The sequence below is a fragment of the Globicephala melas genome, chromosome 11, assembly GCF_963455315.2.
Source record: "Globicephala melas chromosome 11, mGloMel1.2, whole genome shotgun sequence".
NCBI classification, from domain to species: Eukaryota; Metazoa; Chordata; class Mammalia; order Artiodactyla; family Delphinidae; genus Globicephala; species Globicephala melas.
In genome coordinates, this window is record NC_083324.2 from 77804883 (window position 1) to 77823714 (window position 18832).

Genomic DNA, 18832 nt, shown 5'->3' on the forward strand with positions numbered 1-18832 from the left:
GGGTGGCTAAGATGCTTTAAAAATGGATGGGTGAGGTAGGGAGGCTGGTCCAGATGACCCCGCAGACTTTTCGGGATGGACCAGGAGACACTGCCATCCCACCAACTGAGGATGGCTGAGTGATTTGGAAACCTTCCAGAAGGGCCTGGTTAAATTGTAGGCCATTTATTTCATGGAGAAATAAACCACTGAGAGCTTCCTTCAAACATGCTCGCGGAAAGCAGGACAAAATGCTGAGATTATCTGTTCAGAATGTGCTTTAAAAGAGCCCAGGCAGCACTCATTTATTTTTGAGAAAATATATGATTAACCATAGTTAACTATGAATTCAGATGCTGTGCATTAGACCAGCTCCTCAAAGTTTGAGAGCATTTAATATTATATATCGCTGCCATTTGGGCTAAATTGTTTTTTTAATGTACACAATATTACAAATTTAATTTGAGCTGTTTGAATCAGTCTGTAAAAAAGATTTGATTATACCTGAGTGTTCTGGCCCCAGCTTTTCTGTATCTCAGTAATCTTGGCGGTAATTGGCTGATTAGGCGTCTCACACTCCATCTTTGCCTCAGTTTCCATGGTAATGGTACAGGAGCTATTATAGATGAGAACTTCATCTCTTTCCACTTTAGGGCTGAAACGAGAGGGGAGGTTAAATGGGGTGTCATCAATCTTAATGAAATGCAATTATTTTTACTCTTATTAATCATTGCAAGCCATTAGCTTGTGGCAACCACAGGCCACCATTTGTCAAATTTTGCAAATTTCTGTAATTTTGTTTCCATTCTTTTATTGTTTATTTGTTTTCCCTTTATCTGCACACCCTGCAATGAAAATGCACATGGTAAATATCTTTCACTGAGGCCTTTCTCTTTTCCAGCTCTATCAGGAACATTAGCAAAAGCTTCTCCAAACCCAACCAAAGAAGCAATGCACAGATAATACTTCCAGTTCCAAAAATGGAAGCAAATGTTAGGAAAAAAATTTTTTTTTCTTTTCCCCTTCCCTCTTCCTGTTCTTACATTCAGTGATGGGGGAGTGAATTGCCTGAATCCCCCCAGGGCAGATGGAGAAATTGGAAAACCCACACAACTGGCTAACTGGTCCCAAATTCCAACTGTGAAAAAATGAGCTCATTTAGGCTTTCAATTCCCTCTCCCCAGCTGATGGCAATGAGGCTCTGTTGCTAGCAGTGGAACATTAACTTAGTAAATTAATTAAACTTACTTAACCGCCCAGACTAAGGAGATTCGATATATGTGCCAGTTACACTACCAGCCACTTGCTTTAAAAGTCCTCTTGCTTTAAGGAGAGAAACCAGACTGGATTTAAAATGAAAAACTGCAGTGTAGCATTACAGAAAGTCTACAAATATGTGGTCCAGAGGAGAGGAGAGCATGGAGTTTGCAGGGCATGGCCCCGAACAGGTGTGATATTTACTCAAGAATAATCCTGGCTTTAGGCATTGTTGCACCTAGCTCCAAGATTATTAGTTATAATAATGCATGACGCTTTACACTTTTTAACAGTTTCATACATATGATCTCATTTCAGCCGGTAAATTAGGTAGAGGCATAAAAAATGTAACTCAAAGAGATTGGTGATTTGCATAAAGTCAAACACAAAAATAAGGCAGCTCCGAGACGAGAATCCAAGGGGTCCCGTCTCCTAGAGCAATACTCCCAAGTTTTGAGATGCTGATGGGACTTCACCACGAAGTTGGCATATCCCACGGGAAGACCAGGACTGGTGATGAAAAGGGCAAAAGATCACTGCTTGAGAAACTGTAACTCATGTCCAACTAGAACATCTTTTTTCAAATCAATGTCGAAATGGTTTCTCCCACACTTTGCTAGAAATAATGAGCAGGATAACTATCACATCTACGTCATCTCCTCGTCTTCATGCTAAAACATTCCCAGCTCCATATCCACCCAGGACATGACTTCCATACTCACTGTCTTCTACACCTACTGTAGATTGGCAATATGTTAATATTGTGCAGCCCAGTTTGGCTGACCATTGAGGCTGTGGTCTCCCTTTATCGAAGCCCTCCCCACCATGGCACCTAATACTGTGTTCATTTTGTAGCCCCTAAGCTTAAATTAAGATGGTGGTGAACTCAAAGTCTCAGAGCCACAATTACCTGAGGATTTCACCATGCTGCATGTGTTCAGCCGATTTTCTGAGAAGCATTATAATGCAAAAGTGAGGCTTGAAAGCCAGCCAGCTAGATTTGAATCCCCGAGCAGATATTTACCATCCATCTGACATTGCTGAAGACATGACTCTCTAAGCTTTTTTTTCCACGTTTATAAAATGAAGTTACTAATCATAAAGATACTCTTTTAAAGAGGTGTTTGGGGGATGGAGCAAAATGAAGCCTACAAAAGGACCTGCCCAGAATCTGGTGTAAGGAAGTGTCCGATAAAGTCAGTTCTTGTTATAGTTTTAGGGGGTACTGACATAGGTGGTATTATTGTTGAAATGTCAATGTGGGAATTTACATTCATTGTTGTTACGGGTCGTCTCACTGATGTGGACCCATTGCTCAAATACATTTTGAATCTGAGCCTGTAATGTAGCTACACATCCATTTAGCTGAGCCATCATCCAGGGGTAGACAAAGCCACAGGATAAACACAGCATTTGCTCCTGGAGTGTCACTTGCATGCAAAGATTCAGAAAAGCAAAGCAAAGTAATTTAACTTTCAAATTAAAATGTAATATTTAGATACCTATGGAAATATGATGAAGTAGAATGCAAAATTCACATGGACTTTTCAAATAAAACACCTGACTTCAAAGCAACTTGATTCTGTGACAGGGTACCTTGGGCTTTGCAGCTAGAACCTTTCTTTTGCTACTGGGGGGCGGGGGGTAGGAGGGTTGCTAGAATAGTTTAAGAAGCTCTCCATCACCATTGCCATCATAAATCTCTTATAAAGCCATCAGAAAGGAAATGAAGTTGGTTTTCCACACCATCTCGTTCCTTGTGAATCGGTTCCCAGATTGCTACTCCCATTTCTGAAGGCTCACAAGCCATCTGATTAATAATTCATTCTGGAATTTTGTCAGGGATAATGTAAACTTAGTTGTCTACCTTTCCAGAATTCCCTTTTTTTGCTTCTTAGGCAAGGGAAAGAATATTTGCCTGTCACCTCTCTGTTCTGTGCTCCCCTCTCATGTTCATTTCCAACTGTGGATCTTCACTCATATGAGCAGGTTTTTTATACTCACTATATGATGATCTGGGATACTGACTTGAACTCAAGGGAAGGAGTGACCTTTACAAACTTTCTTGATCATGGGCTTCCACCTCCTAACAAGACTTCTTCTGCCCCTTCTAGGTTCTTCGTCAGCAAAGGTCAGAGTAAAATGAGGTAAGTCACCCTGCTCTCTTTTCATCTGCCTGTAGCAATGCCCACCAGCTCACAGTGGATTGTTCCATTTTGCTAGTGACTCCAGAAACACAATATATATCACCTGCCATTGGAAGGTCACTCCAGCTGACCAAGTCCTGAACAAATTAAACAAAGCCTGTTTCTTCAGCAAGTGCTCTAACAGCTGGTCCCCCAGTAGAAGACTCTGCTGATATCTGTCGATGCTGTAACAAGGGTCACTGTGGCTTTCCAGGCCGTTCCCAGAGGAGACAGTCTGTTCCCCGCAGTCGTAGGCACACGACAGAAGAAGCAGATATCACAGTGGGGCCACTGATCTTCCCAGGAAAGACTAGTGACCATGGTACAGAAGGTCCTTCCCACCTCTGTGATGTCAGGCATAGGCCTGGGCACCACGGCATCCCTGACTCAGCCTTGCATTGTCCTGTGTTTCCAGGCTGCTTCCCACCCTGTGTGCCCTGCTTCCCGATACAAGAAGAAAGTGAAAACAAATCATGTTCTTTTTGCTCTGAAAGAGTTAAAACGCTTTTCTGCTGGCTTAGACTTTTTCACAACCTTTAGCTCATATTTCTTTTCTTTTTTGGCCCTGATTATATGACTAGAAATTTTTTTCATTAAAAAGCCATCATCAAGATGAGCAGAGACACCAAGATGTCAAAAATGGACTAACATTTGCAAAATTTCAAAGTTTCTTAATATTACTATGTCATGTTTTCTTCCACAACCATCCTACAAATTAAGGAGCACAGTTGGCCAGTTTTAACTATAGACATATGTGTACACAGAGAAATACATAGATATAGATGATATGGATGTGCATGCACACACGCATGCACACAAATATTTATTTTGAGGGAATGTGGTAAGAATATTTGGCCCAAACGGTGGGAGAGAGAGTTCTAGAACCTAAGTTTCCTGAGTCCCAATCTATTGCTCTTTCAGTCGGTCCAACCAGATCCAAAAGTAAGCAGATATTCTCCTTGGATGCACTCTCTATGGTAGGCAGTAAAAACACATGCCATCATTCTGCCTCCCTCACTTAGCCTGAAATTGCTTCCCATGTCTCAAATCTCCTGGACCCGCACAGCCCAGCCAAGGCTCTGTTACTGATGCCAACAATACAGCATCATGCTGAGTACACTGTGAGTCAGAAGCCTTGGGTTCCAGTCCTGATACTGCCGGGGCTTGACTGTGACTTTAGAAAGATACTTAGTCTGTTCTTAGAATAGAATCCAAACTCCTTACTATGGCCTTTGAGGCCATAATACATCCCCGAGCTCTTCTCGAGCCACTTTTCCTCCTTCTAACCCTACTCCTGCCCTTCTGACCTCTGACAGTTCGTGAAACTTAATGGGTCCTTTGCACTTGCTGCCCCCACTGCCTGACTCTCCACAATGACACTTGTCCTTAGCTCAGCTTAAAAGGCACTTCTTCAGAGAAACCTCCTCTGAGCTGATCCAGTGATCCCACACCTGGGCATATATCTAGAGAAAACTATAATTCAAAAAGATACATGCACTCCAGGGGAGGGGTGGGGGTGGGGGTGGGTTGAATTGGTAGATTGGGATTGACATATATACACTAATATGTATAAAATGGATAACTAATAAGAACCTGCTGTATAAATAAATAAATAAAATAAAATTGTAAAAAAATGTAAAAAAATATAAAAATAAATGAGTATCTTTCCCTTGGGGAAAAAAAAAGATACATGCACTCCAATGTTCACTGCAGCACTATTTACAATAGCCAAGATATGGAAGTAACCTAAATGTCCACTGACAGATGAATGAATAAAGAAGATGTGAGATATACACACACACACACACACACACACACACACACACACACACAGACACATACAGTGGAATATTACTCAGCCATAAAAAAGAATGAAATAATGCCATTTGTAGCAACATAGATGGACCTAGAGATTATCATACTAAGTGAAGTAAGCCCGACAGAGAAAGACAAATATCGTTTGATATCACTACCTACTGTGTAGTGCAGGGAACTATATTCAGTATCTTGTAATAATCTAAAAGGGAAAAGAATCTGAAAAAGAACATATATATATATATATATATATATATAATATATTTGTATAACTGAATCACTTTGCTGTACACCTGAAACTGATACATTGTAAATCAACTATACTGCAATTTAAAAAACAATAATAACAAAAAATGAAATAAAAAAATTTTTAAAAGCAGCCTCCATTGTTTTTTATCACTTTATAGCCCTTATCAGAACATGTGATCATCTTGTTTATTGTCTGGCCTCCTCCACTACTCTTAAGGACAGGGACTTTGCATCTCATTCACCACTGAGTCACCAGCTCCTGGCACAGTACCTGGAACATAATAAACACTTGATAACTACTGGATGGATGGATGGACAAACTGGGCACATATCTGCCACAGATACAAATGTCTGTCTTTGCCAAATGACATCAAATCCATAGTGGTAGTGGCTGGCAGGGGGTTAAACCATTTAATGGAAATGGGTTCTTTGCAAAGACCCTGGAAAGTAGTTCTCTGCGTTCACAAGCACAATCTTAAGAGGAACCAAGGTAAGCTATTTAGCACATGATATTCCTAGCACCCCATGTAAGATTTATATTGTGTTTTCTGGTTATTAAATTAGTACATGTTCACTGAAAAAATTACATAAAAACACAATGAAGAAAACAAATATGATCAGTCCTCCAGCCCCCTAGGGATAGGCACTATCAGCATTTTAGAATACATCCTTCCGGTCTTTTTCCCAATCACCTGTTGTGTGACACATGTACATGTACTATAAACACCATCAGGACTTCATTGAGGCACTATTTTGTGACCTGTACCTTTCACTCCTCAGTATATTGTAAGCATTTCCTTCTTTGGTTAAATGTTCTACACCATGGTTTTTCAAGGTTCTTAGTATATTATCACTTGGATTCATTCTTTATTACTAAACGCTTACTTCATTTCAACTGTTTTTGTTAATATACCTAAAGCATTGAAGACTATAGTTCTTCATAAATGTTACATATTTCCAACTGCTTTCTTAAAATCCTGGAAGTAAAATCGCTGGATCAAAGTATGAAGAATTAATAAATGAAAAAGAAATGAAGAAAACAATAGCGAAGATCAATAAAACTAAAAGCTGGTTCTTTGAGAAGATAAACAAAATTGATAAACCATTAGCCAGACTCATCAAGAAAAAAAAGAAGACTCAAATCAATAGAATTAGAAATGAAAATGGAGAAGTAACAACACTGCAGAAATACAAAGGATCATGAGAGATTACTACAAGCAACTCTATGCCAATAAAATGGACAACCTGGAAGAAATGGACAAATTCTTAGAAAGGCACAACCTTCAGAGACTGAACCAGGAAGAAACAGAAAATAAAAACAGAGCAATCACAAGCACTGAAATTGAGACTCTGATTAAAAATCTTCCAACAAACAAAAGCCCAGGACCAGATGGCTTCACAGGTGAATTCTATCAAACATTTAGAGAAGAGCTAACACCAATCCTTCTCAAAATCTTCCAAATATAGCAGAGGGAGGAAAACTCCCAAACTCATTCTACAAGGCCACCATCACCCTGATACCAAAACCTGACAAAGATGTCACAAAGAAAGAAAACTACAGGCCAGTATCACTGATGAACATAGATGCAAAAATCCTCAACAAAATACTAGCAAACAGAATCCAACAGCACATTAAAAGGATCATACACCATGATCAAGTGGCGTGTATCCCAGGGATGCAAGGATTCTTCAATATATGCAAATCAATCAATGTGATAAACCATGTTAACAAATTGAAGGAGAAAAACTATATAACCATCTCAATAGACGCAGAAAAACTTTCGACAAAATTCAACACCCATTTATGATAAAAACCCTCTAGAAAGTAGGCATAGAGGGAACTTACCTCAACATAATAAAGACCATATATGCCAAACACACAGCCAACATCAATCTCAATGGTGAAAAACTGAAACCATTTCTACTAAGATCAGGAACAAGACAAGGCTGTCCACTCTCACCACTATTATTCAACTTAGTTTTGCAAGTTTTAGCCACAGCAATCAGAGACGAAAAAGAAATAGAAGGAATCCAAATCAGAAAAGAAGAAATAAAACTGTCACTGTTTGCAGATGACATGATGCTATACACAGAGAATCCTAAAGATGCTACCAGAAAACTACTAGAGCTAATCAATGATTTTGGTAAAGTAGCAGGACACAAAATTAATGCACAAAAATCTCTTGCATTCCTATATAATAATGATGAAAAATCTGAAAGAGAAATTAAGGAAACACTCCCATTTACCATTGCAACAAAAAGAATAAAATACCTAGGAATAAACCTACTTAAGGAGACAAAAGACCTGTATGCAGAAAACTATAAGACACTGATGAAAGAAATTAAAGATGATAAAACAGATGGAGAGATATACCATGTTCTTGGATTGGAAGAATCAACATTGTGAAAATGACAATACTTCGCAAAGCAATCTAGAGATTCAATGTAATCCCTATCAAACTACCAACGGCATTTTTCACAGAACTAGAACAAAAACTTTCACAATTTGTATGGAATAGCCAAAGCAATCTTGAGAAAGAAAAACAGAGCTGGAGGAATCAGGCTCCCTGACTTCAGACCATACTACAAAGCTACAGTAATCAAGACAGTAAGGTACTGGCACAAAAACATAAATATCAATGGAACAGGATAGAAAGCCCAGAGATAAACCCATGCACCTATGGTCATCTTACCTTTGATAAAGGGGGCAAGAATATACAACACAGAAAAGACAGCCCCTTCAGTAAGTGGTGCTGGGAAAACTGGACAGCTACATGTAAAAGAATGAAATTAGAATACTCCCTAACACTCTACACTAAAATAAACTCAAAATGGATTAAAGACCTAAATGTTAAGGCCAGACACTATCAAACTCTTAGAGGAAAACATAGGCAGAACACTCTATGACATAAATCACAGCAAGATCCTTTTCAACCCACCTCCTAGAGAAATGGAAATAAAAACAAAAATAAACAAATAGGACCTAATGAAACTTAAAAGCTTTTGCACAGCAAAGAAAACCACGAACAAGATGAAAAGACAACCCTCAGAATGGGAGAAAATATTCGCAAATGAAGCAACTGACAAAGGATTAATCTCCAAAATTTACAAGCAGCTCATGCAGCTCAATATCAAAAAAACACACAACCGCAACAAAAAATGGGCAGGAGACCTAAATAGACATTTCTCCAAAGAAGATGAAAAGATTGACAACAAACACATGAAAGGATGCTCAACATCACTAATCATTAGAGAAATGCAAATCAAAACTACAATGAGATATCATCTCACACCTGTCAGAATGGCCATCATCAAAAAATCCACAAACAAATGCTGGAGAGGGTGTGGAGAAAAGAATCCTCTTGCACTGTCGGTGGGAATGTAAATTGATACAGCCACTATGGAGAACAGTATGGAGGATCCTTAAAAAACTAAAAACAGAACTACCAAATGACCCAGCAATCCCATTACTGGGCACACACCCTGAGAAAACCATAATTCAAAAAGAGTCATGTACCACAATGTTCATTGCAGCACTATTTACAATAGCTAGGACATGGAAGCAACCTAAGTGTCCAGTGACAGATGAATGGATAAAGAAGATGTGGCACATATATACAATGGAATATTACTCAGCCATAGAAAGAAACAAAATTGAGTTATTTGTAGTGAGGTAGATGGACCTAGAGTCTGTCATACAGAGCAAAGTAAGTCAGAAAGAGAAACCAAATACCATATGCTTACACATATATATGGAATCTAAAAAAAAAAAAAAAAAAAGATTCCGAAGAACCTAGTGGCAGGACAGGAATAAAGACGCAGATGTGGAGAATGGACTTGAGGACACAGGGAGGGGGAAGGGTAAGCTGGCACGAAGTGAGAGAGTGGCATGACTTATATATACTACCAAATGTAAAACAGATTGCTAGTGGGAAGCAGCCACATAGCACAGGGAGATCAGCTCGGTGCTTTGTGACCACCTAGAGGGGTGGGATAGGGAGGGTGGGAGGAGATGCAAGAGGGAGGAGATATGGGGATATATGTATATGTATAGCTGATTCACTTTGTTATAAAGCAGAAACTAACATACCACTGTAAAGCAATTATGCTCCAATAAAGATGTTAAAAAGTAAAACACGGGCTGTCTTAGGACATCAGAAATTCTGACTGCCATGGAAAGGGCTGGTTCTCACTTTTCCTCTGGGTAGTTGGTCTTGTTTAGTTTTATTTTTTAATGGGGAAAGAGGCCTTCATTAAATAATAGGATGTAACCACTCTATCTAGATAAGAAATAAAGAAGGACACAGGGCCACATTCAGCACTGAAATATCACACTTCACAGTAAGGAAGCTGCTTGCAGAAATGAAGGTCATCTAGAGCAACCGACAGGACCACACTTTTTTTTAAATGTGTTTAGAAAAGGGGATTTTTACCTGGAAAGTTGTGGTATTTATTTGTTTACTTTTTAAGTTCAAAAACTTATAAGCCTATGGCTTTTAAATCCTAGATCTACAGTCCTTCGGCCCATGCATCCCCCTTTCTTCTGAATAAACATTGCACAATCTGCTGGATTTCTCTATGACTTTTTCTCATACTTGTGAATCTGTTTGGAAAGAAAAGAAAAGGGAAACGGGAAAAGAGCCTTCTGTTTTTCATAATGTCTAATCTTTTTCCCCCATTGGCATTCACCAGATGTTGCTCTGGATCGGAAGATAAATATTAAAATCTAAGCAAGAACAAAGCAGGCTGTTTACTGGGCAGATTTTTCAGATGTTCTCTTGAACACTTGAAAAGACAGGAGACTCTTTGATATGCAGACTGGCTGGAATCCACAATGGAACAGTCCCTCCAACAAGAGGGTTGGCCCTAGGGCTGTGTCCACGCAGCCTGCCGTTCCTGAGAATTCCATTAATCCACTGGCTGTGCATTCGTGGGGAAGGTCAGGGAGGGAGAGGACTGGGTTACCTGATGAAGAGGCCTGAGAAAGATGGAAAGACGGACGCTGTCCAACGATCTTGTGCACAGATGCATCGGGAACTCTCTTCACAGGTGTAGAAATAAGGCCATGATTCGGGCAGGCGCTCTGTCCCCACAGCGACAGTCAAATCACACTGCACGTAGCTGCAGCCAGAGGTCTCACAGTTCTCCTCCTCAGGCCTCAGGCCACACAGGAAAGCCAAGGACACTGCATGAAACGGTCAACGTTGGGTTAGGTAATAACCACAGAAAAAACTAAAGGCCTTAATTTCTTACATCAACCAAGCCCATGTGTTTTTCCTTGACCAATAGGAAAATAAACTTATTCATTTACTCTTCTTAAAAGTGTACTATGTGTACATAATTCATACAGAAGATACAAATCATGTTTTTGTAAAATATGAATCACCTAGTCAGAAAACTCAGGTGAATGTACCATAAATTCAGCCAACATAAGCCAATACCGTGCTCCTGGCCAGGTCTACCCACTTCCTCCTCATTCTCAGAAACAAACACTTGCATTTTTTAAATAGCTTTCTCACATGGGTTTGTATCCTAAACAGGAGATTGTTGAATTTTACTTCTTTTTGAACTTTAGAAAATAGACTACATGGCATAATATCCTTAGACCTGCTTTCTGCACTCGATATTATGTTTCCAAGATTTAGCCCTATTATTGCATGTAACTGTTGTTCAAACATTTTCACTGCTGTTCAACACTGCATTCTGTGAAAGTACTACAATATATTTACCTATTCTGTCACCAATGGACTTTTGGGTAATTCCCAGGTTTTGCTACTACAAACATGTATGGAATTTTCTCTAGGGTATATACCTCTAAGAAAATTGTCTACTCACAGGGTAGGTGCAAGTTCAACCTTACAAGACAGTGCCATGTTGTTTCCAAAGTGGTTGTGTCATTTCACGTTCCTACCACCTATATTTATGACTTCCCAGTAACCCACATAATTGTCAGCACTTGGGATTATCAGACTCTTAATTTTGCCCAGTCCAGTGAGTATACAACAGCATCTCATTGTGGCCTTATTTTGAATTTTCATCATTAATTTTTAGGTTGAGCAAGTTTTTATATGTTTAGTAACAACGTATTTTCCCTTCTATGAAATTCCCATTTCTGTCATTTGCCTTTTTTTCTATTGGAATGCTTGTCTTTTCCTTATTGATTTGTGAGTTTTATATTCTGGGTACTAATCCTACAGAGGTTATATGCTTACTAATACCTTCTCCAGATTTGTGGCTAGACTTTTCATTCTCTTTATGGGATCTCTTGATTAACAGAAGTTCTTGATTCTCATAGAGTTATGACTATTAACATTTCATAAAGAAGAATAGCAATGATTTGAAGCCCTCTGACCCTAAGCCCATTTCTTTCCAGGTCATGAGACACGATGTAAAAAGCATCACCAAGCCAGACTGGCAATAACCTTTAACAGGAGGATGAACAAATCTCTACATGAGATGGTTTGGGAGCATCTCTGCCTGAAAACCTTAATAAAATAGAAAAGAAAAATTTCCTCTAGCCTTCTACCTCTGCAGCTAGCTTGTTCATGCAGGTACGTAACACATGTTATCAAGGGCTATGAGCTTGAAGCTAAGAGGCCTGCCTACATCACAGGGCTGCATGCAGCAAGGGATAAGACAAGTACATGAGAGGGTTTGCCGTTATTCAATCACACACAAATAGTATTATTATTGCTGGTATATTCCAAAGCACCTAACACATAGTAGGTTCTGTGACTGTGTTCCCAAAGAATTACAGCAATTAAAATGTCTGGAAAGTAAGAGTCTTGTATGGATAGAGGAAACATGAGAACTTTCCAGTCAGTAAGCCCTGGGGCAAATAAAAACAGGCTTAACACCTATAAAATAATGAACTCATTATGGGTGATTAGGTGGATGCAAATTGACAAGGTGGATTATGAAAAGTGCCCAGCGTTGGGGATCAGAATCCATGGATTTTACTCAAGGTTCTGCCACAAAATAGCTGTGCGACCTTAATCACTTTAGCTTTTCATGCCTCATGGAAAAGTCAAAGTTTCCACGAAGAAGTCATGTGGTATAACTCAAGATATAAATGCAAGAACCCAAAAGATCAAAGATCTTGCTGATTTTAAACAAATACAGAGTATTAGACTGACAAGATGCTTTAGCAACCTATCATATGAAGAAAGAAAATTCTTCTTTTGTTAGAAGTACAATTTGGGGGAAAAGTAAAGATGATGACCCCAAAAGCAGCAACAGGACATTTTTTTTTTAACAGGACATTTTTAGAGCTCTACATTTCTTAACTTTTATTGAAGTATAGTTGATTTACAATATTATGTTAGTTTCAGGTGTACAGCATAGTGACTGCATATTTTTACAGATTATACTCAAGAAGCTCAGAAGAGAAATACTAAAATGTTTACTTGCTGTAAAGTTTCTGATACAGTAGGTCCCAAGGATTCGCACTGTTAACAAAATCCCAGGTGCTGCTACTGTTGCTGCTCCGGTAATAATATTTTTTCAGTAATTCTCAATAATAATATCATTGAGAAGCACTGTGTTAGAAGGACTGAAATTATTCAGCTTTCCCAAGGGCTGCCAGCTGATTAAGGTTGAAAAAAGTAGAGTGGGGAGCATTAGTAGGTAAAAGGATAGATTTCCCTGAGAAAGACAACTGTGAAACACTTGTATGGGTCGCTGCTGTGAAAGTGCCCGCTAAAAAGTCTTTTAAAATATAACAGATTCTTAACTAAATTGGTTCTGTGCAATCCTATCTGAAAGTAGGGGAATTATTTAGTAGTTTTTAATAATTTATGAGACACACTCCTTTGACAATTCGATGTACACTGTAGACCTACTTCCTACAAAAAAAAATACACAATCATATTCTCAAAATGTCTTATCCAATTTCAGGGATACACAGAATCCCCAACTCCCATCCTGGATCTTAAGTAAGAAACCAGTAGAGTGACAAAGGATTAATCACCAAAATACACAAGCAGCTCATGCAGCTCAATATCAAAAAAAACAAACAACCCAATCCAAAAATGGGCAGAAGACCTAAACAGACATTTCTCCAAAGAAGATATACAGACTGCCAACAAACACATGAAAGAATGCTCAACATCACTAATCATTAGAGAAATGCAAATCAAAACTACAAATGAGGTATCACCTCACACCAGTCAGAATGGTCATCATCAAAAAGTCTAGAAACAGTAAATGCTGGAGAGGGTGTGGAGAAAAGGGAACGCTCTTGCACTGCTGGTGGGAATGTAATTGATACATCCACTATGGAGAACAGCATGGAGGTTCCTTAAAAAACTACAAATAGAACTACCAAATGACCCAGCAATCCCACTACTGGACATATACCCTGAAAAAACCATAATTCAAAAAGAGTCATGTACCACAATGTTCATTGCAGCACTATTTACAATAGCTAGGACATGGACACAACCTAAATGCCCACTGATAGATGAATGGATAAAGAAGATGTGGCACATGTATACAATGGAATATTACTCAGCCATAAAAAGAAACAAAATTGAGTTATTTGTAGTGAGGTGGATGGATCTAGAGTCTGTCATACAGAGTGAAGTAAGTCAGAAAGAGAAAAACAAATACCGTATGCTAACACATATATATGGAATCTTAAAAAAAAAAAACGGTTCTGACAAACCTAGAGGCAGGACAGGAATAAAGATGCAGACATAGAGAATGGACTTGTGGACACGGGGAGGGGGAAGTATAAGCTGGGACAAAGTGAGAGAGTGACATGGACATATATACACTACCAAATGTAAAACAGATAGCTAGTGGGAAGCAGCCCCACAGCACAGGGAGATCAGCTCCGTGCTTTGTGACCACCTAGAGGGGTAGGATAGGGAGGGTGGGAGGGAGATGCAAGAGGGAGGGGATATGGGGTATGTGTATACATATGGCTGATTCACTTTGTTGTGCAGCAGAAGCTAACACAACGTTGTAAAGCAATTATACTCCAATAAAGATGTTAAAAAAAAAAGAAACCAGTGGAGTTGGATTCCGCCAGTTCCTCTCCATCTTTATAGACACTACTTAAAAGTCTTTTAAAAGACTTTTTTTATTTTGAATTTTATTTCATTTATTTTTTTATACAGAAGGCTCTGATTAACTATTTTATACATATTAGTGTATTTATGTCAATCCCAATCTCCCAATTCTTTTTTAATGAAAGAGGAAAATAAATTATCCATTTCCCCAGAGTAAATGAGCGGCCCTTGTACAATCAATGAGTGTTTGCTGACACCTAGTGACAATGGTAAAAGTTACAGCGCCTCACTCATGTTTTCCTCTTCTAAAAATCAAGGAATTTTGAGAATTCTTTTTCTAAATTTAATCAAATCTTTTAAAATATAATAATTTATTTTATTCCTCTCCTATGAGTTATAAAACTCCCAATAACACAATTTACCTGACCCTGAAACTTCATTGGTTTTTAGTTTGTACTTCTGGTTGAAACTAGATGTCTTGAAATAATAGCAAAGAGTTGATTAATTTAAATAGTGTATATGTGAAAGCCCCCCGCCCCCTCCAAAAAAACTGTAGCAGTATTTGTTAAATATTAGGACCTAGAAATGGGGAGTCGGTTTTACGTTTCCACCATTTCCCAATTCCCGTATTTATTCTTTCATCGAACATTAATTTTGCACGTCCCCTAAGCCAGGACAGTTCTAGGCACAGGAGTTAGAACAGAGGAAGAAACAGACATATTAACTTCAACTTTCTACCATATCCTAAATTTCCTATTGTGGAATCTTAAGTAGAACAGATCTCTCATCTGTGATGTTCTGCTCATATACATGAGGTCATAGGACACTCGATTTCCACTATCGTAAGCAAGGATTCTTTCTCCTCTTCCCTCCTTTCCTCCTCCTCTCCTTCCTCCCAATCCCCACGGCCACCACCACCACTCCTCCTTCTGGTCTAAGACCATCCAATGTAACTGCCATCACAACAGTAGTAGCCATCATGGAATTTTTGTCCAAGCTCAGAAGTGATGCTTTTATCACTGTAAATCTTTCACCAACATTCAAGTTGCAGACACAGAAATTAGGAATATAACTTAAAGCATTTTACAGAAAACATGAGTACAAATTATTTTTAAGTGCACAGGTATAAGATCTATGATTATGCAAACCAAATAACCACCTGGCTTAGCTGACCCTGTAGTGATAATAGTAATTTCATCCCTGAGACTTTTTTTTCTGAAGCGCAGTAGGTTATAAGCATATGTTGTGAGCCCCATCATAGAAATATCAAAGCTTTGCACATTCCATTCTAAACCCTCCACCCCACAAAGACATGGCTTCCCGTGCCACAATTTATATGATGGCTACAAAGCTTACAACAGTGAGAGATCGTGGTGTTTTACTGAGTAAGGGCTCAGGTAATTATCTGGACTTTACAGAATAGAAGGATAATGTTAATGTTGGCCTTTTTTTCCTATAATAAGATTCAAGACCTGAGCACACTAATATGCAAGAGCTCTCCAGCAGAATGATCTAATCCCTTCACTAGGACCTCCAGAAGGCAGACATTTTCAGCAGCCCCACCTCAGAACAAGACAAAATTGTTTTCTCCACGATGCCTAGGCTGTCACTGAAACTAGTATTCACCACTCAGAACTACTTTCTCCATCTTCATATGACTGCCGTCAAGAACACAGACCTACTAGAGAACGGACTTGAGGATATGGGGAGGGGGAAGGGTAAGCTGTGACAAAGTGAGAGAGTGGCATGGTCATATATACACTACCAAACGTAAGGTAGATAGCTAGTGGGAAGCAGCCGCATAGCACAGGGAGATCAGCTCATAGCACAGGGAGATCAGCTCGGTGCTCTGTGACCACCTAGGGGGTGGGATAGGGAGGGTGGGAGGGAGGGAGACGCAAGAGGGAAGAGATATGGGAACATATGTTTATGTATAACTGATTCACTTTGTTATAAAGCAGAAACTAACACACCACTGTAAAGCCATTATACTCCAATAAAGATGTTTAAAAAAAAAGAACATAGGTGATAAATGTTTTGTTGTCATTAACATGACAAAAGCTGTTATGACTCATCTTAACAGGTGGTCCCCAATTCTAACTACCATTTTAGATGGGGATCAGTGTATTTTTCCCCCCCAGGAACACATAGAAAAATTTAAAGTCAATACAGCATTAATTATCAAAAAAATGGAGTTAACCAAAGTATGTCATTTCCATATACACTCTTTAAAAAACGAATATGGCATTTTTCCTGACCATCCAGGGGCAGAACCAGGCAGCTGAAGGCAGACACTGTCGCGTTAGCCAAGACTTGGCAGGGAGCACCACACACGGCAGCTGAGATGTTCTCAGGAGAAAATCCTGCTCCAAACACATGCACGAGCCTTCCACCCAGGCAGCCTTTAAAGACAAAATGATGAGTTCACCATCATAGAGGCAAATCTTTCTTTACTCAGAATTCAAACCTATGCTTTCCTGCTCCCCTTCATTCTTTCTATGCCCTCCTGAGTCCACACACTGGCCTTAGATTCCCTGTTTTCTCAGTTTCTTCTCACTAAGCTCTGGCCTCCAAAGCCTGGAGCCCTTATTCTGTCAAACCCCAATAATTCAACAACCTATAAAACGTGCAAAAATTCCTATGTAGAAAAATAATGCTTATTTATCGTTCTTAAACTTTTTATAGAGAAGAGTATAAAGTGAAAGAAAAACTTCCCCTAACTACTTATCTCACTCCCCAGAAGTAGCCATGTATAGAATTTCTTGTGAATTCTTCTTGAATTTTCTAAGCATATAGGTTTTTTTATACAAAGGGGTCATTCTATACATAATATTCTACAACTTTTTTTAAAAATTAGAAGTGTAGCATAAACATTTTTCCAAGTCTATATATACAGATCTAGCTCATCATTTTTATTTTTTATTTATTTTTTTTGCAGTATGCAGGCCTCTTACTGTTGTGGCCTCTCCCGCTGCGGAGCACAGGCTCCGGACGCACAGGCTCAGCGGCCATGGCTCACGGGCCCAGCCCCTCCGCGGCATGTGGGATCTTCCCGGACCGGGGCACAAACCCGTGTCCCCTGCATCGACAGGCGGACTCTCAACCACTGTGCCACCAGGGAAGCCCCCTAGCTCATCATTTTAATAGCCACTTAGAATTCCATCATATGATTATTCCATAATTTATTGAGCAATCTTCCTATTGATTGATAGTTCCATAATTTCTCCTCTTTTTCTGCAATTAAGGATGGTGCAATGAACTATATACACTTATATGAGTAAAACTGGTGCAACTTCTTAGAAGTGGAATTGCTAGGTCAAAGGAGAAGTAAATTTTTAATTTTGATGAATACTGCCAAATTTCTCTCCAAAATAATGTTGCCCCAGTTTATACTCCTACCTGCTGTGTAAGAAGAGTGCCTGTCTGATGGGTAAAATCATGTCAGTTCTTAACAGACAACATGTTTTGCTTCAGTCTGAAAATCAATAAAGGAAAATGTCAGCTGACACCTGAAAATGTCAGATGTGCAGAGACCTCTAGTCTACATTGAGATAGAGGTCTAGTTTCTCCTGCCTTCAATGTCAAATCTAGGTGGTATTTACACAGCTACCTGACAAACTTTTTGCTTGGGTGCATTCTTACCCCTCCTCTCTCACCATAAAAGTCATGGATTCCTAGAGAGTTGAAAGGGGAACAAGGGAGCATCCAGCCCCAAACCCTTTATCAAATAAGAAATCTGAGGCTTAAAAAAGTTACCCAGCTAAAATAGTGACAGACTCAGGACCAAACCCCAATCCCCGTAGCATCCCGCCCAGCTGAGGCCAGACATATTTGTTCCAAGAAATGGCTTGGTGCGTACTTCATCAGTCTAGGATCCTGCTCCCATAATTACTTCTAACCTTTCTGCATCACAATCACATTTGAGCTATCTCAAGTGTAGTAAGACATTAAGGGGACAGAAACCCAAACCATCACTGGAAGAAAAGGCAAGGCAAATATCAATACATCTAAAAGAAGAAAAAGTTCAACCAATGAAATCATACTGTGCAATTGGCTTATTATTGGTGGAGTATGAATTCATCTGTGAAATAGTACAAAATGATAAAAATTAATCATATTTAATAAGTTTAAAACAATTCAAATTGGCAGATAGGTTTAAAAATAAATGAAGGCATTTATGTTCTACTTAAATGATCAAATTATGAGCTCTTACAAATGGTATTACTTAAAGCACAAATTAAAGCGGGTTAATGTATCAAATTAAAATACAATCAAACACTTAGAGAATATGCACAATCTCCTCGATAAAAAACAAAGCCTCATAAATGGAGC

At 39.0% G+C, this 18832-nt stretch overlaps 1 protein-coding gene across 1 annotated transcript in view; it reads right to left on the bottom strand.

Annotated features, from left to right (window-relative positions):
- Window positions 1–18832, bottom strand: part of PKHD1 (PKHD1 ciliary IPT domain containing fibrocystin/polyductin) — a 426555-nt gene that overhangs the window by 343105 nt on the left and 64618 nt on the right. The window contains exons 32-34 of the mRNA XM_030870494.2: window positions 16759–16902; window positions 10452–10671; window positions 484–634 (exon numbers count right to left, since the gene is read on the bottom strand). Coding sequence (XP_030726354.2) covers window positions 484–634; window positions 10452–10671; window positions 16759–16902 — 515 coding nt within the window. The remainder of the gene's footprint in view (window positions 1–483; window positions 635–10451; window positions 10672–16758; window positions 16903–18832) is intronic.